The sequence below is a fragment of the Aplidium turbinatum genome, chromosome 3 (genome assembly GCF_918807975.1).
Source record: "Aplidium turbinatum chromosome 3, kaAplTurb1.1, whole genome shotgun sequence".
Lineage (NCBI taxonomy): Eukaryota > Metazoa > Chordata > Ascidiacea > Aplousobranchia > Polyclinidae > Aplidium > Aplidium turbinatum.
Window position 1 is genome coordinate 207,362 of NC_137474.1, and position 23,740 is coordinate 231,101.

Here is a 23,740-nt window from a genome sequence, read left to right on the forward strand (position 1 = left end):
GTATTGGACCATGGATTCACCCACACTGTAGGATGAACCAGCAGTTTACAGAACTGTCAGTAGAAGTACCGGTAGGCCTACTGTTCAATTGGTTATAATAATGTTAGCTTGCCAGGCCTATCAGCTAGCAAGAACAAATAGCATAGTGGTATTGGAAGCAAAAACCAGGGCATGTCTGTCATCATTAGGCCTATCTGACAGCTGATCAGTTTGTTTTGGCAGAGGTGCTACTACCAGTATCACATTCAATACCAGCATGACTAGATCATACCTAGCCTGCTAGTTACTCACTGAAGTCATTATACTTTGCTACTTCAGGCTCATAATTAACTTAAATCTGATACTGAATAGGTGTAGGCAAGGCCGTAGCCAGACCGCAGAGTAAGGGGGGGGCACCTTTTTTTAGGGGGAGGGCCGAAATAATTTAAATGGGCAAAATCATTATAATTGTAGCTGTTGCTCGAGAATGTTGGGATTTTGCCAGGGGGGGGGAGATTTTTTTCAGGGGGGCGAGGCCCCCTTGCCACCGGCTGGCTACGGGCCTGGGTGTAGGGTCATTTAAAAACACAACTAAACTAATTTAAAACCGACAGTTTGAAGAACTCGAGGTTTGCTTCAACAGCACAGAACTGCTATTTACGTTGAAAAAAAAGCATTCATATCTTCCTAGCGTCAGTTTAAACTGACAGAAGCAGATCGGATGTCAGGAGTCAGTCAAACAACCTTTTTCTGCAACTGCAACTTATTTTGACTGCCAAAGAACCAATTTACCGCGGAAACAATTTTGGAAATTTTTGATTGTCAAATGCGCCCACTAGTGGAAAATATATTTCAAAAAAAAAAGAAAAGATTTTTTAGTTATTTTTATTAATAAAATTACATTATGCAATGTCAAAAACATTTCAAAGCGTTTTTTGTGTAGATAGTTCTCTCTTGGGCCTCTGGAAACAGTATTTTGACCTATATGATGTTTTATGTATGAGTGACGTTATTTTTTCTAGCGTCAGTTTAAACTGACGCTAGGAAGATATGGGTTAAGCTTCAATATTTTGTTTAGGTTTCAGTCCCTCAACAAAAGACAACCATCGGGCGTCTAGTGATGTTCTTCCTCGTGTGAGTAACCAAAATAATTTTTAAGCAATCTCTTATTGTTGAGTCACAATCCTACTTCCTCTGGCTGACAATCAGTATAATCGCATCCGGATGTAAACTGTGTGTACACTTTTGACAAAACTTAATTTTAAACAATAAAACATCAAGAAAATAAAAGATAGTTCAGTTCATTGCGGCCTATCAATAAATAGTTCATCTTATTGTACATAGGTAGAGTGGCCATCCTGGTAACTTTTCCAGATCGTTACGTTCTGAGATTCGACCTGGCCAACAAGATTTTGTTGGTTTCACTTTAATTTGAAACAAAGTTTCGTCAGCTCTTTGCAAACAACTTTGTGGTTGTGAAACGTTTCTACAAAACTTCTGGATCAGCAAGGAAATAAAACGTTCATTGATCCGGTTTAGAGTTAAAATGAAACAATAGAAAAACGTTTCAGAAAACTTTTGTGACGTTTTATCAACGCTTCCTAATGTTGGATTGTGGTTACAATGATACGTTCAAAAAATCGATTCTGCTCTCGGTTTAAGGGCTCAAATCGCTGTTAGAATTTATTGTTATGCTTCAAAGAATAAAACGTTTGTTATCCATTCAAACAGCACAATCAATGTCGAATTAACCCAAGAGTATGTTGGTCATGATGTATTTTTAGTGGGAAAACGGATACAGAACAACTTTTTATTTTTGAAATAACAGCAAGTAACTTTATTTCTTTGACTATTATTTATCACACTATTCATCCATTTGGATCACTGATAAATTCAAGGGAAGATATTTTACTACATAGCCTGACGTCGAACTTTATTCTTCAAGTTTTTTTAGTTCCCGTATTATCTGCTCATGTGATACAGACAGACTTGGATAACTAGATAATTCTAGTTGTCTAATTTAATAAATTAGAGCGAAATGTCGATAATTCTAATTTTAATCTAATTCGTTAAAAACTTGTTTGCTCTAATTGTAGTTCTTATCTAATCTCCAGTTTTGCTAAAAGTTTTGGTTTGTCCAACAGTATTTTTTGGCAAATGGAAGGATACTGCGCTCTTATCAACGTTATACAAAGAAAATGCAATAAAACGATCAAGATCAAAGTGTCATTCCATTCCTTGAGCAGCAAAGTCATGACAAATCGATCAATCATCAATTCACTGACGTTACAATGTATATTATGACGTTTACAAGTGGTTTTGGTGCTGTGGTGGTGGAATGACACTTTGATCCCGAGTTGCCACATTAGCGTTTTTATCCAACAAAAAAAAGATATGTGACAACTGCATTCAACTAATTCTAATCTAGTTCAAATTCTACTCTAATTTGTGAAATCTTGGGTAGCTGTAATTCTAATCCTAGTCTAATTTGTAAAAGCTTGAATTAGTCTAATTATAATTGTAAACTAATTTCGAAAGACTACAAAAATTCTAGTTGTCCAAGTCTGCATACAGATCTCTGCCTCGTGCCCTAAATAATACTTTTCAACCAGCAGCGTCTCTCGCAATTGTCACATCACAAACGCTTTTTTAATTTACCGCCAATAACGTGACGTCATTCGACTGATTGCAGAAGCTTTTTGTCGATGCTTGTCGTGGCTGGGATTGTTTGGAAAGCAACCTCCATTGTGTTGAACAGGCGACGAAGAGCGGTAAGTTGCCAAACTTTACCATGCCTTGGAGAGTCTGTAATTTGTCTGGTAATGTTTTATTAATGTGGGGATTTTTAAAGTCATCATTGCCCCCACGTCTCAACCACATTAATAATGAATAAGCGCCACTGATGATCCCAAACAAGGGTGAAACTTGAATATGGCGTTTTCCATTTATGTAATGGTTTTAAACAATATTAATACAACAAAAAGTGCTCAATGCCAAGCGAAAAAGCCAAGCAGAGCAAATTACACGAAATTCAGTTAATATTTTCCAATAACCTTTACAAACTGTTTCACCTTTACTGGAACTCATCAGAAGTTCCTTATTCAAATAGTATTCCAATACATGATTCAAGCATCAGGAGATGAGAAGGTTTTTATTATACGAAGCCTTTGGTACATCGCTGTAATTAATCATGTTTGATTATTGCAACTTTACGTCACGTGCGAACTGTTTTCCATGAAGAGAATCACTGTGGAAAGAAAGAGAATGGCATCCAGACCTTTCTCTTTTGTCCATCTCTGTGTCCAGGAAGAAATCTCGGTCCAAGAAAAGTCCTCAACATCAAATGAAGATGAGGTGATGTTACTATGCTGTGATGTCACTTTGCTGAAGTTACTATGCTATGATATTACAATGCCTGATAAGAGGAAGGTTGATGTCCAACTCTGCATCGTGATCTTTCTCGCAATTACACCAACCACAGTATACGTCACAGTAGTATACGAGCTTTCCTGTGAAATATTTACATAGTTTTTTGTTATATCGGAAAGCGCCATCTATGGAGCTGGCAGCCCTGGCATAGAACCAAGGCCAACTTATGCAGAGACAGCCTCTAACTGGAGTCGGTAAAAAACGTTTGTAATTGTAGAGTCCCTTCATTGTGACGGAAGAGATCTGTCAATCGCAGAGAGCCGCAGTCCTCACATCATTGCTATGGTTACCAACCGAAAGCGAGTATGTTGTGGCGTTCTTTAAATATTTTCACCAAGTGATTTTGTAGTAGGCTACTAAACTAAAATGAACGAATCTTTGACTATAGTTACAGTCGAACTGAAGTACTCTAATCATTTCGTGAAAGTGACATAAGTCAACTGGACACAGCTTCTTACATTTATAATTTCCTATCTGGATGACGATATGTTGTAAGTTGAGACATATCGAACCTTGTATTGTTAACAACCTCCCCCTCACAGCGCTACACCAGCCAGTATCGCCTTTGGAACCTTTCTCGCGACCAGGCACGATTGCGAGGATGACGTCAAAATAGAAATAGACAGTCAACCAAAGATGACGACTCGCATCATGACGTCATGGAAACGACGCGTTGCGGGACGAGCTCGGACCTCCCAGGTTGGGATCATCAACATGAACTATGTCCACGATGAATCCTAATTTCGGGATGATGCGTTTTCTATATTATTGAGCTTCGGTAGAGAGTTTGTCTTGTTGAACCATAGGCATACGAAGCCGAGCAACGTGATCAAGTTTAACATCTCCAAGTTTATTATATTTACATAAACATAAAACTACGCAACAAATTAAGTATCGAACGTTTTCGACATCACAAGATGTCCTCTTCAGGAATAACATATATACAATTTTACTACATCTGAATAAAATACAATGGTTATTATAACTATAAACAGGAAAAAAAACATAAAATGCACAGTACTTCTGACTAGCTCAAACTCAACGATATAGGCTCTGCTGGAATCAAAGGTAACTGCATCAAAAGGTGTTGAACAGATCACATGATGTGGTAAAAAAGGCAAGGTGCGAAAAAACTAATTTTAAAATACCGAGAGCAAGAAAGATGAGCCGCAAGCATACAATTGTCTGGTATTTTAAAATTAGTTTTTTGCACTTTGCCTTTTTTACCACATCATGTGATCTGTTCAACGCCTTTTGATGCAGTTACCTTTGATTCCCGCAGAGCCTATATCGCTGAGTTTGAGCTAGTTAGAAGTACTGTGCAGTTTATGTTTTTTTTCCTGTTTATAGTTATAATAACCATTGTATTTTTTTCAGATGTAGTAAAATTGTATATATGTTATTCCTGAAGAGGACATCTTGTGATGTCGAAAACGTTCGATACTTAATTTGTTGCGTAGTTTTATGTTTATGTAAATGTAATAAACTTGAAGATGTTAAACTTGATCACGTTGCTCGGCTTCGTATGCCTATGGTTCTGTATTATTATTGTATATTTTTGTATAGTATTAAATTATTGTAAATCCTTCAGTGTTCAGTCGCTTATTTTACGATTATTTGCATTTTAAGTTTTATTGGTTTATCTGTTGATGAACAGTCGCAAATAAAATTCTGCGTTTATTGTCTTCGTCGCAAAGAAGTTGACTTTCTCGGTTACCCGTATGCAAAGTTTTGCACAAGTGAAGAAGCCACTCATTTGCGTTCCGCAAAAGAACATATCTAATTGTAGCCACTCAATCGGCTTTTAATAAATTATAAAAACTCTGCAGAACATGAAATGGTAAAATAAAAAACCATACTCCCTCTAATTCACAACTTACAATCAGAACAATTTGGAGCAGTATTACGCAACAATTATGTCACGGCCACTTGTTGAGCGAACCACAGCATGAGCATCGTTTGTTTTGTTGAAGCGAAATAATTACGAAGATGCTTACACCCCACTTGTGACGCAGCTTCAGAAACAGCAACTTATAGTTAACAACATAATGCGACCTTACATCACCAATTAGCAATTTAGTAAAATTTGTTCTCTGGCATTTCCGTTACTTTATCAAGAATCTAAATATTTGATCAATTTGTAACGAACAAAAACAAATGAAACATGACTATTTGGTTTCCTTTCCCACAAAACCTACCCAGTAAGCTAGAGCTACTTGAACCCGGCTCTGAAGTCTATGAGCAAAACAACTCAAGTAACGCAAATCAAATAATTTCGAGAACATAAACTTGTTATTTGACTGGCTTCAACTTTTATTGATTCTCTAAACTACAAACAAACGCAGTACTACTAAAAGTAGCGGTAGCGTGCGTTATTTTAGCCGAGTTGCGTTAGCAGGTGGCGCGCTACTGTTAAAGTAGAGGATGCCCACCTCTGCTTGGAGGTAACACGACTTTTTCTGTTTCTCGTTTGCTCCATTCAGATGGAAGTCTTTCGTAAAATTTAAAAGAACTGCATCACAATTTCTATTTAAATCTTTGCAAAAAAACTTTTACCATGCAATGTAATGTTTATTCAAAAACAATATACCAGCAAAGCAACAAGTGTGAAAGGACTAGTGCGGTATAGCAGCAGGAGGCTCCAGGGCGTACTTTTGGGCCCATGCCTGGGAATGATTTTAATGGCCCGGGAACTTGAATAAGTCATTCCGTATTGATAGGATATAGATTAGTGAGTTGGTCTTAGGTGTGTCTTGATTTGGAACCCGAGGATCTGATTAGTACCAGGCTCAAAATATCCTCTCAACGGACCTGTACAGTGTAGCAGTGAATGCCTTCAAAGCCGCGCTGTTACGGCTCTGCTTTTTGAAAGCTAGCAGCCACCATGTAGACCCATTATTCACATATGAACTCTCACAACGCATTCCCAGGGCTGTGGAATCGGAGGGATTTTTGGCGTTTTCGGAGTGGAAGTCGGCCAGTTATAAACCGAGAATTCGGAGTCGTATATTTTTGCCCGACTTTAGAATCCTGCGCATTACCCATCGAACTGCAAGCACCAAAGAATATACAGCAGAAGCAAAATGGTTAGAAAACTTCCTTTGTCTACAGTAAATGACACGTTTACTCAACGATAAATTTAGTCTGAGCATTGTCGAAACTGCACTTCATATTCAGAGTAGACCTGAACATATCGATAATAATCAAAACGTGCAGAGCCCAATATAATAAAGTGATATGTGTGCTGGGCCATTGCTGAACAACAATGCAGCGTGTTTCATGGCTGGCAAAGGATAAAAGTAAATTACTTTTATATCAAACAAGTTAACCTGTAGGTGGATTCATATTGAAAAACATCAAAATCATAAACAACAAGTTTGTTGGTTGCCATTATGGTGACAATTGCAGCAACAATAAAATCGAAGTCTAAAACTGTTCGGTCATACTAAAAGATCAAAATATGGCGTCAGCCAAATCTGCATGGAAGGTAAAGTTAAGGGAAAGAGAAAACGAGGCAGACCACCAATGCGATGGCATAACAACATCCTGGTATGGACCGAACTCAATTTGACGACACTGAGAGAGCTAGCTAAAAACCGCGACTCATGGAAACAGATAAAACCCATGTTGATGCGCAATCTGCTTCAAGCGGAGACGGCGATTGAATAGATACATGTTAGATCAAATTGTACTTCACACATATTGGCGGAGCATAGACGCGTTAGCGATTGTAGAATCCGATTAATATGAGCAGTGCTGAGAGCGAAACCGCGACTGCAGCGACTCCTTTCTGTGATGGCTCAAAACGTTGGATCCGCTTGGCATCTACAACACAAAACACCATTCGACGTATTTTCAAACTAGAATTTAGGCAATTTCAAATTTTCTTTACGAACCATGGACAGAACCGACTCACCTGTGACGTAAGGAACACCGAGTTTGACCACGTGACCTTGGAAGTGTATTGTCACCGATGATGACGCGATCAGCCTTCCCAAGGCCGATGCAGCCTGCAACAAATTGCCATTTCTTTAATTAAACATTTTTTTAATTAATATAATTAATTAAAAAAAAAATTTCGAGACATTAAATGTGAAATACAGAGCTTCATACTTGGAGGACAAAACTTTACTACTCAAATTGCCTCTACAAATCTGATTTTTTAGTATATCATTTCATAGAATAAGTTTTACCGCTCTAGGTTTCCTAACAAATCTATTTTGCAAAGTTTCAAAGTGTTTTTGTTTCATAACGTTGTGTTGGGTTTGAGAGAATAGACCGATCCATCGCCTAGCAACGCTCAGCCAATCAGAGCGAAGGAGAGCAAGCTATCTTTGCTTGCCAACTATGTAGCATTGCTTTTATGCAGTTTCCGTCACATTTATGCTGTGATTTTTTAGAAGTACAATTTTCTTCTGCGGTACTTGCAGGTTTGACAGCAAATACCTATTTGAGATGTCTTAAAAAACTTAAAATCGGAAACCTGCTGCAAATTGTGCTTTCTAAGACACAGTTTAACTGGGTTGTCAGAGCCATGCAGTATTACCAACGGTTTGAATAGTTGTTCATATTTTTATAGAAGAAGTTACATAGCCTGGATGATGTGCTGTGCTGCAACTGCTACGTTGTTTGTTTGATTTGTTAGAATTCACTGGAGTGAAAAATTAATCTATAGGCCAAATCTTTTAAATGAAACCCATTTCTTAGCCTGCAAAGAGTCAAAAGTGGCTGATTTTCCAAGACAATTTCAAACATTTTTCTTTGCATTCTTTGTATTTAATGGCACTTGTAGCATTTTGCGTCAAAAAATCAAACAGGGTTTTAAATTGCACGTGACTTACACCAGTATAATATGCAAACAATTCACTAACAGGAGATTTTAAAATGGATCTTACACTAAAAAATGACCCTTCTTGCAATTGTAGCAAAAGAAGAGATTGCCATTCATGTTGCATTTTTAAAGCACAAAGTTCTTCTTTCAAAGCTTGATTTTCAGTTATCAGCTTGCATGATTCTGCAATGATAATAGCATAGCCTGTAAACTATGGTTGTTTAAATTGAATGGTTGCATAAGATAAAAAAAAGGAACTGAAACATATAATACCAATAGCCTAGTAGCCTACCATAAGCTACCAGTAATTAATTCATACAAATCAAGAAATAAACTATAGCCCAACCCATTGCAAAATGACTAATTGAGATGTTATGGATAATTATAACCTACTAGGCTATTATTTTGTGCTTCTGAATTACTTTTTTGCTTCTTTTGTACATGGTCATCTTATTCACTGTTCATTGCATCATTGTCATGAAACATATCTGGCAGAAGTCTTTTTCGGCTCTTTCGAGTTGTTCGTACTTTCATTCCATCAGCTGGAATTGGGTCTGGATGAATGTCAGAAGGTCTTTCACCCACAAAATGCTAAAACTGGTAACACTTCATGTATTGATTGTATTTTAATACATTGCAAAACCCCCACCACAAATAAACATTAAAATCAGTCTATCGGTACCCTCCAGCAGACCTGATAGATTGTTTAGGCAATTGATGCAGCATTGTAAGACAGTTTCTGTTTTGATAAGATCGCAAACAATTTCAGATTCTAGATAGGCTAGTAGTTACCACCTACCTTTGAACAAACGTATGAATGGAGGTAAATTCTTGGCACGTTTAGCTGTACATGAGGCCGACCACATGCTTTGATCCAACCTAAGCAGTCCTACAATCTTGTTTTTGGTTTAGGAAAGCAAATGAAAGTGATATCTTTGCATTTCTCTGGATATTTGTCTTCAAAATTGCAAGTGCCATAACTAAATCTCTTATTTACCACCACGAAAACAGCATAAACGTGACCGAAACTGCACAAAATCAATGCTACATAATTGGCCAGCAAAGATAGCTTGCTCTCCTTCGCTCTGATTGGCTGAGCGTTGCTAGGCGATGGATCGGTCTATTCCCCGAAACTGCAGAAACATGGTCAAAATGACCTCAATGCATTTCAAATGGTGCAGGAGTTGTACGGAGCATTTTAAAAGAATAGCCCTAATTATGACGTGATATACTGCACCGGTTTGATGATGAATTCGCTGCGTTTATTGAAGGGGTCCAGGGATACCTTTGGTCGCGGGCCTGGGATGATTTTAAGAACCCGTAACCTTTCCAAGGAGCCAGGAAACTTGAAGAAGTCACCGCGTATTGTTTGGATATAGCGCGTTTTTCTTAGAAGTGTTCAGATTCGAAGCCGCCGATGTCATTAGCATCAGGTCTAAATTATTCTCTTAACGACCCTGGATATCACTGATGTGGAATCACATATTGCTTCCTAGTGATGATAATTGATAGAAAATTTGTACTTTACAGTTGTCACTGTTTACCTTAGCTCTACAATAAATCAATAAGATAGCTGCATTTTAAGTTTGTAGCTGCAACATTGTTTGCAGCTTCTTCCATAGTTTGATATGCCAGGACGCAATTCATGCTTGGACGTCGTAACATCACCCTGGGCAATGTCATCACAGTTGTGCCTTTGACTGACAAACTCCTTTAAGTAAATCTGATTATCGTGAGAATCCTTTGTAAATGCAAACGAGATGTAGGCCTATCAACTATCAGGAAACCATTCAAGTCCAGAGAAGTAGCCTACCCAGTTTAGAGTTTAGTTTCATAAAAAAACTTGTCCAATCCATCCACCATCATCCTCTATGGAGATGGATACATCTGACGAAGAAAAGTGGGACAATGCAACAAAGAAAAAGTCATCATAACATATCTGGCATCGATACCCAACGGTTATCAAACCTCACAGTTCAGGTAGTTGTAAGATTTTTGTTTTTCATGTGCAAGCGAACTGGATTTGCAAATTAAGAACCTGGAAATAAACTAAACTCAAGGAAATATAAAAGAAAAATTAAAATTTCATTTTCTTGAAAAATTTGCTAAGAAATCACGAAGTAGAATTTCGGAAAAATGTAGAATTATCATTAATACAATTTGGGTAGAGAGGTAACTTTTTTAAACCACAAACAGACGTAACCCAGCAACAACACCACATTTAAAATAATAAAAACAAAAAACAAAACAATAAGCGAACGTTTTCGGCTAATCATACAGCCCTTTTCAAGCCTATGAGAAAAAACATTTTTAAAAGAAATACTAAAGAACAATACACTATCGCAACAAAATATGGATAAATTTAAACATTTGAGAAACTTGCTTAACTAGCTCACACAAACTGGTAACTGAAAATTACGCAGCACAACGGGTCAAGTATTTTAGAGGTGAAATTAATTAATTGTTCGGAAAAGGACTCAAGCAGATTACGCAAGATGGACAGAAGCACAGCACGAGATAGTGGCACAAACAAAGTAAAAATACGAGAAGGACAAGACGTGACAAATCAATCAAAAACTGTTAAAAAATAGGAGGCTCCGCCAGCAAATAATTGCCTGTTGAGCCCTGGGTTGAAAGATTTGATTATCAATGCCTCATGAATCTTGGTGTCGAACTCGGACAAACACTTACGAATAATTTCGAAGGACTCCAATGAGGTTTTATGGTTAGAACAAGATTGACAGTTTCTAATATGATCTTTAATTGCACTATTTTGATTCAAATTAGCTACTCTTATCCCACTCTTGTCACCAAATGCCGCGTGGTCATATCAATGTATGTCGAACTCGCATCATGCGAGCAAGTGAACTTATAAACGACGTTTGAGCATAAGTGGGAAGGAATTTTAGACTTCAACTGAAAATAGAAACCAGCTTTAAATGTTTATAGATGGGAAAAGGGCTGCATGATTAGTCGAAAACGTTAGAATATTGTTTTGTCTTTTGTTTTTATTATGTTAAATGTGGTGTTGTTGCTGGGTTACGTCTGTTTATCATTAATATACTGTACAATACTAAACTGTGCAAATCAACTATTTTTGTCATCAAATTGTTCATAAAATTATAAGTTGACTGGTAGCCTAAATATATTTTTAAAAGCAGTGCTTCCAGATCCTTTTTTATGTTTTTTGTCCTAAAATTCGTAACATTACAACTACTTAACTTTTGTATCTTTAATGTTTTATAGGAATTACAGGAATTGATTGATCAAAGTTTATGTGAACAGAAGTAATATGTTCAGATATATTTTATTATATTGAATTATATATCTACTTTTATTTTATTTTTTGTCGGTTTCCTGCAATTTTTTTCTTTCCTGTATGTTTTATAACATTACGACTACGTTTTTTAATGCGAGACCCTCTAAGTATAAAGTTCGGGAAACTAGCCACTTTTTGAAATTCTTTTGTGTGCTGTATAATTTAATTTTGTACAACCGACCAAACAAAGGTGTTCTTTTTCTCTTTCTTTTTCTATATTTCATGGCTACGCATGGCTATGTTTTTATTAATTAGAATTTTAACATAAATAAAATTGACAAACGGAAAAGAAAATCTAATTAAATTAAATGGACGAAGGTAAATTGCATTCTAGTGGTGAAAAGCAAGAAATCAAACATGTTGGGCATCTTAAGTTTAAAATCGGCTTGTTATTAAAATTAATGACGTAAGTTGAATAATAAAAATATTCCATATTGAAGACATCTACATTATCGTGTCACTCTATCATTATTTCTGCTTCACGATATTAAATCCCCATGTATTGATGACGTCACAACCGACCTGAGCAAGGTCCAATTGGGAAGGTTGGTTGTCTGCTCCAGGAAACAACAACAATTGAGCTTCCAGCGGTAGTCTCGGTCGAGTAAATATTTCCACGTTTTCTCTGGCGATGATAATATTATGACCGCCCAATAGCTCTTCTGTTCGTTTAATCTGACGTAATAAACATGACATCATGCAGATGATGACGGATCCAGGAGAGGCATTTGGTCACCAACTACTAATTATATGTTTTAATTTGAAATTATATTATCGATTCTATTTTTTATTCTTTTTGAATTTTTCTTCTATTTTAAAGTTCTGTCGAACTTTGCAACATTCCACTGACACTTACTTGCAACACAATATAAATTTTATCATTTTTTTCTTAAGAATGCCATTTATTTCAAAATTGCAGATGAAGAATCAAACTTCTTCATCCGTTTAGTCAATTTCGGTTTTCGGTCAATTTGTAGATCATCTCCCCCTCCCCGGCTTTCTACTCCTCCTAACCTAATTCCTCACGCTGATGTCACAAATAGTACGATCCATTTGGGTTCCGTTGATAGATATTCTAAAGTTTTCATTATTGTTCCTTTGCTTCTTGATTACATATAAATAGCAGTTCACTACATTATGTCGGCTGCATAACCGTGTGGTGAGATTTCTAGTTCGATAGGACATCGTTCAACACTGCTCCAGAACATGTGGCTGTGTCTTTGGCAAGACGCTTAAAGGCACGCTGTCGATAGTGGAGCGGTGCCCTTTTTGACAATAGCCCTTGATTTCTTTCATGATTATGAACAGTGCACTGCTCCAGAGAGAAATGCCTACCGCCCTTCTCAGGGCTATGGTTTACTGAGCTGAGTAGTCCTCCTCCTAGCTACCCAATGATGAGGACTTTCTCCATCGTATCGGCATATAATGATCGGTGCCACTCACCTCCAATATTTTCTCCTTCAGATGTTGACTAACATTGTGCAACCAATCAAAGCTGAGTGCAATTCTGTTCGTTGACGTCACCAGGGGCACTATCAGCGTCATGACGTAAGCTGCGGAAGAATAAATAACTGCATCACAATGGAAGTGCTTGCTTTGTTTAATTGTATTGTAGTTACTCTTGCCATTTTAGCTCCTGAATATTTTATGTTCTATACTTGAGATAGATGAGTGGCGATTTTACCAGCTGCCTGAAAATATTTTGTGGTTTTAAAGTCATTACAAAAAAAGTCTAGTAAGTCTTATTTTGTGAAGCAAGATGTTAGCGAGATGTAAGCCCCACAAATGGAACAACGAGGTAAACTTCAATCTTGGAAGCGTTTGTACTCACGCTTAACGATGACGCTACGATGCGATCTCTTGCGGTTTATTGTGTTATTGACAATCACCGCAAAGTGGTGTTCACCTTCCATTGAGTGCCTCATTGCGACAAATTCTCCAGATTTCTCAATAACCTTGAAAATAATAGAATTTCACAATGTACGTTTAGAGTAAGTGAGTAACTTTTTACAAATATGTCAGTAGAAGTTTACAAAGTTTCGTAGCTTCTATGCTTTTTTCCTTTGATGACGCATTCGTATAAAACTGAGGATCTGTCGTAATCAACTCTCCCATTTATAAATGTCCATCCGTAGCTTGAAACTTTCCCAAGCAAAGTTGCTCAATTCACCCTTTTGATTGGTAGATTTGATAAAAACAAGTTTCTTTTGTGACAGATTTAAATCACAACTTATTAAGGTTTTGTTCCTGCAAACGATTCCTCAATGATCAGTGCTAGTTCTTTCCTGCACCTTTATTTTAACAATGGGCAGACCCACGCGCATTTTCTTGGTGCTTTTAAATTAACTTTTGTAGCTTTCAAAGATGATAATTAGATTATTATTGATCATTTTGACTTGTCAAGCAGTCAAGCAAAACAGTTTGTCATTTCATGCAAATGTCTGTAGGCTACACACACGCAGACAACACATTAAGATTCTGTGATCTTTGAAACGGTTGAAACATTTAACCCTATCTTAATACGAGCTATTTTCGCACGCTGAAAGCACGTCACGGGTTATCTTAGCTCCATGCTAATTAATCACTAATTACGGAAGCTATGAAAATCACAGAGCCAAAATATTTTACAAGATAATAGCCATGTGTATTGTGAGTATAGAAATTAAATTTTTACTCAACAAACTTGTTGAAATAAAGTGTTTGAAATGAAAAAAACGTCAGAAAATCGGTTTTTATTTTAATTTACCGACAATAGCTTCAAAATTAACATTTTTGAATCATAACACAGAGTAATGCTAAACTAAACAAAAAATACTTTTGCTCATAAATATAAGGCATTTTTGGGCCTTTTTACATTTCAAAGTAGTTACACTAACATTTATATTGCACCAACATTAACATAAATATAACTAGCATTACACGAAAATGTTTAGCCACCTGAGACGAAATGCTTTTTGTGAAGGACAGGAAGGTAGAAAAATGACCAGTTTAGGTTTAGAAAGTTCGCAAAGAATAAAAACTAAAAGTCAAGAAATTCCACATTTCTAGCATATTTCCTTCTGTGAAATATTTCACTACTAGAGTGGGGCATCCTCATAAAACCCTGTGTCGCTACAGATAGGGTTAAAGTGTGGATCAGGATGACCGATGGTTACCTCGGGAAGCAGCTCCCACTCATAACTTAAGTTCCCAGCATCAGTATCTGATGAAGATACCGTATTCCCAAAGAAAACCAATGCAGTGATGTTGAAGATCGTGCTAACTTGCACGACAGGAGGATAAACTAGGTCCACTTTAACAATGGGATCTGTGGACAAAATACGTCAGAAGCAAACATTGTTTGATGACGTATATATAACGACTGCGAGCAATCAATTAAATAAGTTGTCGATTAGAATCTTATGACTTGGTCTTCAACCAGACTTGGACAACTAGATAATTCTAGTTGTCTAACTCGATAAATTAGAGCAAAACGTTAGTAGTTCTAATTCTAATCTAATTTGATAAAAACTTGTTTACTCTAATTCTGGTTCTAATCTAATCTCCAGCTTTGGTAAAACTTATATTTTTTCCAACAGTATTTTTCAGCAAATGAAAGGAAACCTCATGCAAGGAAAATGCAATAAAACGATTTAAGTGTCATACAGTTATTCCATCGCTTAAGTAGTGAAGTCACTAAACACTCGATTAACTCTTCAATTCACCAACATCACAATGTCTATTAGCCTTTCACGTAAATGGTTTTGTTGCAGGCATGAGGGAATGACACTTTGATCTAGAGTTGCCCATGAGTTGCCATATTAGCGTTTTTATCTGAATAGATAAAGATATGTGACGACTGTGTCAAACTAATTCTAATCTAGTTTAAATTCTACTCTAGTTTGCGAAAACTTAGCTACCTCTAATTATAAGTCAAGTCTAATTTGTAAAAAGTAGAATAACTGTAGTTATAATTCTAATATAATTTCAAAAAGCTAAAAAAAATTCTAGTTGTCCAAGTCTGTTTTCAACCAAGCAGCCACAGTGACAAGTGAATAAAGCGACTTACACCAAAACGCCAGCACGATGCTATCGTTGATGTGGGGATCTCCCTCATAGAAAACCTCTACTCTGTAGTATCCCGGATGTTTCGGTGTCAAAGAGACAACGTCGTTTTGTTGACGCTGCAACGACGCGTTTCTTGATGGCTGAGACCTCAGCATTGCCACCCAATGGAAGTCAGATGAACCCTGATAATTCACAAGGTGACGCTTCAACAGTTCAAAGGTGCTCTGTTGGTAATAATCAAATATGGTGAATGCATTTTTCTCGTTTATGAGGCAAGAACATTTTGTTAACGTCGCTTTAAGTTAGAAGTACTTCAATACCATTGAGGAAAATTGTGTGCAAATGACACTGAGGAACTTAGTCAACCGTATCCTTAATATGAGCTTACTTGAATGTTCATTGAAGATAAAATTTAGTGAAGACAGTTGTAAGAACAAATGCATTGAAGTTAGTTCATGTGCAAGAAGACAGGCGAACTTACATGGACTGACACAAATAAGCTTTCTCCAACCGCAGCCTCTCTTGTCCCATTAAGTGACTCCAACCACAAAGTGGGCTTGAGGATCTTCTTTTCTGAACAGGCATCCAGAGTATGCAGCATCTCCGGAAGATCGTTGACACACTTACTTCCGATGATCCGTCGCTTTCTACGTCATAAACCACTGTCAGACGAAGTCAATACAAAGCGTACATTGACACCACAAAACTGGCCGCGTTTTATTTACAATAGAAAAGTTTTTACAAAACTAGTGACTACGTGTTGAAGAAACTAGAGGCATTCAAATGTCATGTTTTCATTTTATGTCGGAAAATGTTTGAGAGAAAAAACCACTTGCCCAAAATCTGGGTCAATTCAGCATTATTGTTTTGTCACAGACCGGGTTTTAGTTTTCTTCCAACCGCCGACACAACTAGAGTCTGGATCATTAAATTCACTCGTCTCCTCCTTTATCCTCCTCGTCTCTTCCTCTATCCTCCTCCTCTCCTTTTTCATCCCACGATAGTCTTGGATGCAGGAGCCATTGCCAGCCATGATGTACCCAAAGTCACTATGTAAACACATTAAGTAAATGAAAGTGAACAAAGTGACATCATCGCTTCATAACATGCAATTGTTGATTATTCTCCATCAGATTGGAATAGCCGCTTAAGTGAGCTTGTTGCTACCAACTCTCCGGACAATGATAAGGTCATCAACCGTTCTGTAGTTGAGCAGTTACATTTGAAGATAAATTTAGTTCTGCATACACAAAACTAAAAAGATTTAAAAAAAAGTGAAAATAAAAAATGTTTTCCTTCGATTCGTCCTCAATCTGTGGCGATGTTAGTGCATAGTGCAAGGTACGGGTTTGTAGTAATTCAAGGATAATGAACAATGTAGTTTTTCTGGCCCAACGCTCTACACCAAGGTAACAAATTATAATAAACATCTTTAGTAATATTCGTTGTTAGTAACTGATCATGGCTGGTTGTCGTTATTGCTGCAGCAAAAACCTCATCTTGTCTAACAAACCTGCTTGACTTGACCTACTTACATTTGCCAACGAAGATGTATGTTCGTAACCAGTAGTGTAACGTCTAAGGGGCACGGGGTACGACCAGGGGGGCACATTTTCCCCAATCATTTTTAAGCTACAATTTTTAATTTTTTTTTACAAAAAATTGTTTTTTGAAGGTTGGTTTGAAATTGTTCTGAATTATGAAGGTTGTACAAGGTTGTACGCTGAGATTACTGAAGATACATTATTGAACTACTTTGTTCTGGCGCAAACTAAAAGCAAATCACTATACACCAAAAATTGTATTGCAGCCTAATGTTACCCTAATTCCCAGGACAATTTTATGTTATTGTAGGTTACTCTGCAGGAAGGACCGGCCACCACCGCGTGCGAGGTTGTTTGTGGACATAGGTCAGTCAATTGCATTCACAGTACAAACATTGCTCACTAAAACAAAAAAGTTTACGAGTATCTTAAACAAGAAACGTAACTTCAATTAGATTCACTGAACAATCTTGCTGCTCTGACCATGAATATAATCAGAAGCCTACATCTTTTAACCTTTCACAAACCCAGATTTGTTTCTGCTGCTGTGTGAAAGGTGACTACCATGGTTCTGTTCGTACCTTTGGCAAACCCAACTTATTTTCAGCCTTCTCCCCATCAATGGACACTTCTGTGTAGCTTGTACCACTGACTTAATAATGTTTTTTTCAAGGTTTATGGCATACACTGGCATTGCTCCAGATTCATTCTAATAAACAAGTAGCAGAAAATATAATATATTACTTTTATTGATATGGAAGCTCGGCCAAACCATGGAAGCTCGGTCACACCATGGAAGCACAGAAAAAAATTTAACCCTATCTGTAGCGACACGGAGTTTTATGAGGACGCCCCACTCTAGTAGTGAAATATTTCAAAGAAGGAAATACGCTAAAAATGTGAAATTTCTTGACTTTTAATTTTTATTCTTTGCAAATTTTCTACACCTACACTGGTCATTTTTTCTACCTTCCTGCCCTTTAACATAAGCATTTCGTCTCAGGTGGCTAAACATTTTCATGCAGTTTTTTAGACATTTTTGCTGATTGATATTTGGGCAAACAAATTATAAGGTAAATAATAAATTTTAGTCCAATTACTTTGAAATGTAAAAACGCCCAAAAATGCCTTATTTATGAGCAAAAGTAATTTTTGTTTATTTTAGCGTTACTCTATGTTATAATTCAAAAATATGCGTTCAAGCGGTCAATTTTGAAGCTATTTTCGGGAAATTAGAATAAAAACCGACTTTCTGACGTTTTTTTCATCTCCAACACTTTATTTCAATAACTTTGTTGGGTAAAAATTTAATTTCTATACCCACAATACACATGGCTATTATCTTGTAAAATATTTTGGCTCTGTGATAATTAATCATAGCTTCCGTGATTAGCGATTAATTAGCACGGACCTAAGATAGCCCGTGACGTACTTTCCGCGTTCGAAAAGTACTAAGTACTCGTACTAAGATAGGGTTATGGTACCCCCACATGGAATATTTTCCTATGTAGCCTACAGCCTAATAAGGAAAAATGGCAATAAGCACGGAAAAATAGAAACAACAAAAAACAAAAGAAATTATTCTTTAACAATAGTAAGACAATGATCAAATCAATATAACTCATTTTTGGAAACTCGTTTGCCGAATCACAAAAACCAAGAAATCTTGTTATTGTACCTTGTATTGCGATTCTATTATTGCAAAATTGCATGTAGCCCAGTGGACTATTATCGTAAATAGCCTAAATTATAAATGGAAAAATGGCTTATGCTTATTACAAATGCGATTATTGAATAATGGATAAAATTTGGAATGTCGTGGACCAAAAATTGACTGTGGCTGCGTTTTCATGTCCAGATACATATTGGAGATTTTGGTGTGCCCCATAATCAAATCAGTCACGCTATGCCACTGTTTGTGACATTCACCATCAGAAAAAATAATCGTTATTGGTGTTCTCAGTTTAATTAAATAACAATCTCCATCAGGATAAATAACATAACTCTGAGCACTTTCTATCATCAGTCTCTTACCAATTATAGTCCTCATCAGTGCAATTGCAAGATTGGTTTGAAGTTTTCAACTTGTAATCTGGACCGATGAAGCAGGGCTTTCTCCTTAACGTTTCGACTGTGGTTATCATTCCAATATGACACTGACTACGCCCTGGGGGATAAGGCTGGAATGCAACATTGATAAAATTTCAAAGAAAATTGATTAGATGGGATAGGACACGTTTGTAGTGTAAAAATATCATAGCAAAAATAATTGACATTTGGTCAAACGTGATTTCTTGAAAGTTTTGAGAATGATAGTAGTTACCCATTCCAACGTCTGAGTTAAGTCCGCCAGCCAAAACAAAATCAAAATTACGAAATGGCGTAAGATAGAATCAAATGCAAACAAAGCCACACGTCCATCACATGATGACAGATCGACAAATCTGAAAACTTATAGAAACGTGGGTACTTTTCACTCTTGTTTGCTAACAATTGCTTAAGAACAACCCAACACTTCATAGACCAATGTACTTACTGGCACCGTCCAGTTAGTGAAGTCTCCTGGGTAAGAGCAGCGATCCTCGACCACCGAAGATAAATCCAATCGGAAAAAATTCCAGTCTCCGTTATACTCCACGTGAGTAAACAATCTGTAAGAGAGTTTTCATTGCTTTAACGTCTATGATGCAATAATTCAACGCTGGTAACACAATTATTTAACGTTGGTTAAGAAATAATTTCATTTTGACACCAAGTTTTCAAACTGCCATTGGTTGAAACTTACGTGAAGAAATGCGAGCTTCCATCATTGAGCAGCCCATCAATGTGAACAGCCTCTTCACTGAATGTCAGTTCTCTCCAGTGCTGACCGAAAGAGTTGCTGAACCTGAAACAACGAAGTGTACTTCTCACTTAGTTGTTGTTTTGCTTGGAAAGAGAGTACTTTGCTTTCTACCATTTTTTTTTGTACATTATAAAAATTAAGAATTTTCATAATTAATGATATTTAGCCAAATCTCTTAATTATTGTTCCACATAGCATTCGTTTTATTCATTGTAACAGAGCCAATTTGAACATAATGATTTATTTCCGTGTTATGCATCGGTAACTTAAAAATTTAATACAAAAAAGCAGATGATATCACATAAAGTGATAAAAGCACAAATGTAACTTTGTCAGTACATATTATTCTTATTCAAATAGAATTAAAAGTGCGGTTTTACTGAATTACTCTTCGTTTGAGTTCCACGGTATTGAACATTCAGAGGAGCTAAACAAGTTTTAAAACTCACTGAATGGTTTTGACGCGCTTTAGGTATTCCACTTTTACAGCTACTATCATCGCGCCGTGATCACCAACTCTGAACAGATGCCGCGTTCGTAGCGCCTTTGTCCATGTTTTACCTGCATCGCGACTTACGTAGACGTTGACATTTGAAGGTGCATTGTCCAATGTTCTTCCGACGCTGCCTATGCCATAACATCCAAACTACATGAGAATGCAAATATTACGTAAATAAACGTAATATGTAACATGGAAGTAATTCAAACAACCTCTGACGTCATCGATGATGTACAATTCCATCATTTGGCTGAGTAGCTATTCCCCATCGGTGGAGGTTGTTTGTTGTTTTGACTTGTTCTCATGTGACTCATATTGAACCGTAGTTTTGTAATAGCAGTTTCGAAACCTGACAGAGGTTTTGTCGGGTTCTCGATTAATCCTCACCGAAAAAGATTTTTCAAGAAACTTTTTAACTTTATTTATTGCGGAAAGGTCAGTTTTGTAGAAAGGGTAGAAAGGGTTGATTTCAATTCTCAGTTTATTTCTTCTATCACTGGGAGATTTTATGCTGAGCTGATAATTTGCTGGTACAAGTCTGAATGTGATGGATGAACATTGAACATTGCACATTCTTTATATTCATTGTATGAGGGATGAACTGAGTGGGAGGTGGCCTGTGGGGTGTGGGGATAGGTTAAGTGGGGTGGGCTATGTGGGGTGAGCTATGTGGGATGGGCTATGCGGGGTGGGCTATGTGAGATGGGCTATTAAGGAATGGGCTATGTAGGATAGACTATGTGGGATAGGCTGTGAGGGGTGGCCTGTGTGGTGTGGGCCGTGTGGAGATAGGTTAAGTGAAGTTGGGCTATGTGGGGTGGGTTGTGTAGAGTGGGATGAATGGGAGGGTTATATGGGGTAGGTTGATTTGGGATGAGTTGTGTGGTGGTAGGCTGAGTAGTGTGGCTGTGTGTGGTGGGCAATGTGTACAAGAGACCCAACACAGAGTAATTACCATTCAACCTTTTTTGCATGGACATTGGACAGAGCATGTATCTCACCTAGCCGCGCAAAAAGCAGCTGCTCTGCTTTGTCTGCAACGCGCACGGTTATTGGTGACAAACAATGAAACAAACAATCGATCAATACAATGAAAGTTTTTGCTTTGCCTAAAACTGAATTTTTCGAACTTGAGAAACAAGAAGTGGCAGCAAAACTCACCATGAGCAATAATCAAACCCGGGACTGTTGCTTTGCTTGTCATCGTGGGCATATAATATCCATTTGGGGTTGTCGACATTGCGCAATGAAGATTGACGAAGCACCGAGGCTGGCCCTGAACAAAAATTATGCAAAACATCAACAACGATCATTACATCGAACTGCAACACTGGACGCCCTCTATGACAACCAAATATTCGTCATTTTTCAACTGGAAAAGTAAATGACCCAACTGTCAAAGCGAGCAACTAAAATGCAATGCTACAGTTGGCCTGAGTACTACAATAAAGTGAAAAAATATTAAAAAGAATTTTGGTTAATTAGAATATTTTGTTTTGCAATCACGCATATAGATCGTGAATGTAAACTGCTATTTTCAATAAATTGAAAGAAAACATTAACTACCATATACTCGTGTAGTGGCCTGCTCTGTACATGTCTCCTGCTCTGCTGTCAACCCTCACAATTGATTGATTCACTAATGTAATATCCATGCAAATTTGTGATAGGCCTAATTTCTTTTGCATGTCTGTTTTCACTCTGACGGTGAAAGCTCTTGAAATGCAATCAACTGCCGGGTTTTTGAAGGAATCCTTCTTGTCTGAACGCAATTCGCTCAGTCAGTAACGGGCTTATCCCCAACACCGAGATCAGAGTGGTCAGCGGTTGCGAACAACGCCGGGGAAGTACCTAAACCACTCCCCTGCTGAGTGCCAAGCAGAAATGAAGTTTAGTACCATTTTTATTAGGTGTTTAGTATGACCCGATGGGGAATCGAACCCAAATCTACCGACGCACAGGCGGCACTCAACCACTAGGCCGGTTAGTAATGGTGTGCACTTGGAAGGTAAAAAGACACTATTGGGCTTCTAACATTGTTATTATTACTCACGTTTGATGTTTAACCCTATTCGGACTAACGGGTGGACGGGTTCCGTCCACACCTAAAACTTTCATCGATTACATAAAAGTTACTGGCTCAAATTAGCTGAAGTTTTATGACTTTTCCTAAAAATTATTCATCTTTGTTTTAGTAATAAAATGACATTTTTATGTGGTATAGTTTTTTAGTTATCAGCAGTTTTTGACACCCTACTCCTAAAATTGCCAGGTCATCTGGAAAACTTTATCATCTTGTACAAGCAAGTTAGCAAACATTTGTATTGTTTTGTGCCTTCCAAGATTTACTGCGTGACCGACATGACTACTGACCATTTCGGATTACATGCATGACTGGACCGTGTGCCTTTTACGAAGATATTAACGATTTCAGGAGATTATGACGGAGACATCAGAAAAATTAAAAAAAAATGACTACTTTTAGCAAAAAAGCAATAGCAAATAACTGGTAGAGTATGTGTGTCCACTTAAAATTTTAACCAGTTTGTCAATAATTTTGCTTTAACTTTGCGAAAAAAGCAACCTCGTAACGTTTTTATATCAAAAGTTATTAGCAAATGAATGTGTGGATGGAATAAATCCACACGTCAGGCCATTACCTCACAAAAATAGCTTAGTCCGAATAGGGTTAACTAACGTATGAAGAAAGCATTAAAAAAATAATTCAATAACAGCTGAGCAACGAAATTGAAAATTATCTTTCAACACATGAATGGATGGCAGATGAAATTTTAGATTTCATCAAAAAAATAAGAGCAAACAAACCATATAAAGCTGAATTGGAGAAAACTGATAAATTAATAAACAAAAATTGCACAAGCAAAAGAAGAGTTTCTTAACAATGTGCAAAGAAGCCTCAACAAATTTGCTTGATAGTCGCCAAAGAATTAGAGAAACCAGCAATAAGAAAAAATGTACAGGACAGTTGAATGCTTAAAGAGTAAGGACAACAACTCGTGTTAGAGGAAACGTACGCACAGAACCACTGGCAGGAATGCGTACAAGATTTATGTGACAGTGAAGACAGAAAACAAAAATATTTCTGCTACAGAATCTCTGACTGTACCAACCATAAGAAGCAAAATAAGCAAGAGTGGCAAAGCTTTGCGGACTGACAAAATAGCAATCGAAATAATCCAAGCTTTTGGAAATCTTGGTATCGATTTTCTCCAAAGACTCGTTAATT

At 37.1% G+C, this 23,740-nt stretch overlaps 2 protein-coding genes across 2 annotated transcripts in view; one reads left to right on the forward strand and one right to left on the reverse strand.

Annotated features, from left to right (window-relative positions):
* The window catches only part of LOC145765992 (attractin-like), a 49,194-nt gene extending 44,853 nt beyond the window's left edge, over window positions 1-4,341 (forward strand). The window contains exons 26-30 of the mRNA XM_082577645.1: window positions 1,058-1,113; window positions 2,672-2,750; window positions 3,220-3,333; window positions 3,626-3,711; window positions 3,951-4,341. Coding sequence (XP_082433771.1) covers window positions 1,058-1,113; window positions 2,672-2,750; window positions 3,220-3,333; window positions 3,626-3,711; window positions 3,951-4,149 — 534 coding nt within the window. The 3' untranslated portion in view covers window positions 4,150-4,341. The remainder of the gene's footprint in view (window positions 1-1,057; window positions 1,114-2,671; window positions 2,751-3,219; window positions 3,334-3,625; window positions 3,712-3,950) is intronic.
* A 1,623-nt stretch (window positions 4,342-5,964) lies between these two features.
* Window positions 5,965-23,740, reverse strand: part of LOC145767173 (VPS10 domain-containing receptor SorCS1-like) — a 35,449-nt gene continuing 17,673 nt past the window's right edge. The window contains exons 9-22 of the mRNA XM_082578945.1: window positions 21,655-21,769; window positions 20,444-20,621; window positions 19,935-20,036; window positions 19,686-19,800; window positions 19,184-19,329; window positions 16,484-16,654; window positions 16,087-16,252; window positions 15,607-15,787; window positions 14,714-14,865; window positions 13,390-13,513; window positions 13,002-13,111; window positions 12,081-12,233; window positions 7,325-7,418; window positions 5,965-7,233 (exon numbers count right to left, since the gene is read on the reverse strand). Coding sequence (XP_082435071.1) covers window positions 7,130-7,233; window positions 7,325-7,418; window positions 12,081-12,233; window positions 13,002-13,111; window positions 13,390-13,513; window positions 14,714-14,865; window positions 15,607-15,787; window positions 16,087-16,252; window positions 16,484-16,654; window positions 19,184-19,329; window positions 19,686-19,800; window positions 19,935-20,036; window positions 20,444-20,621; window positions 21,655-21,769 — 1,911 coding nt within the window. The 3' untranslated portion in view covers window positions 5,965-7,129. The remainder of the gene's footprint in view (window positions 7,234-7,324; window positions 7,419-12,080; window positions 12,234-13,001; window positions 13,112-13,389; window positions 13,514-14,713; window positions 14,866-15,606; window positions 15,788-16,086; window positions 16,253-16,483; window positions 16,655-19,183; window positions 19,330-19,685; window positions 19,801-19,934; window positions 20,037-20,443; window positions 20,622-21,654; window positions 21,770-23,740) is intronic.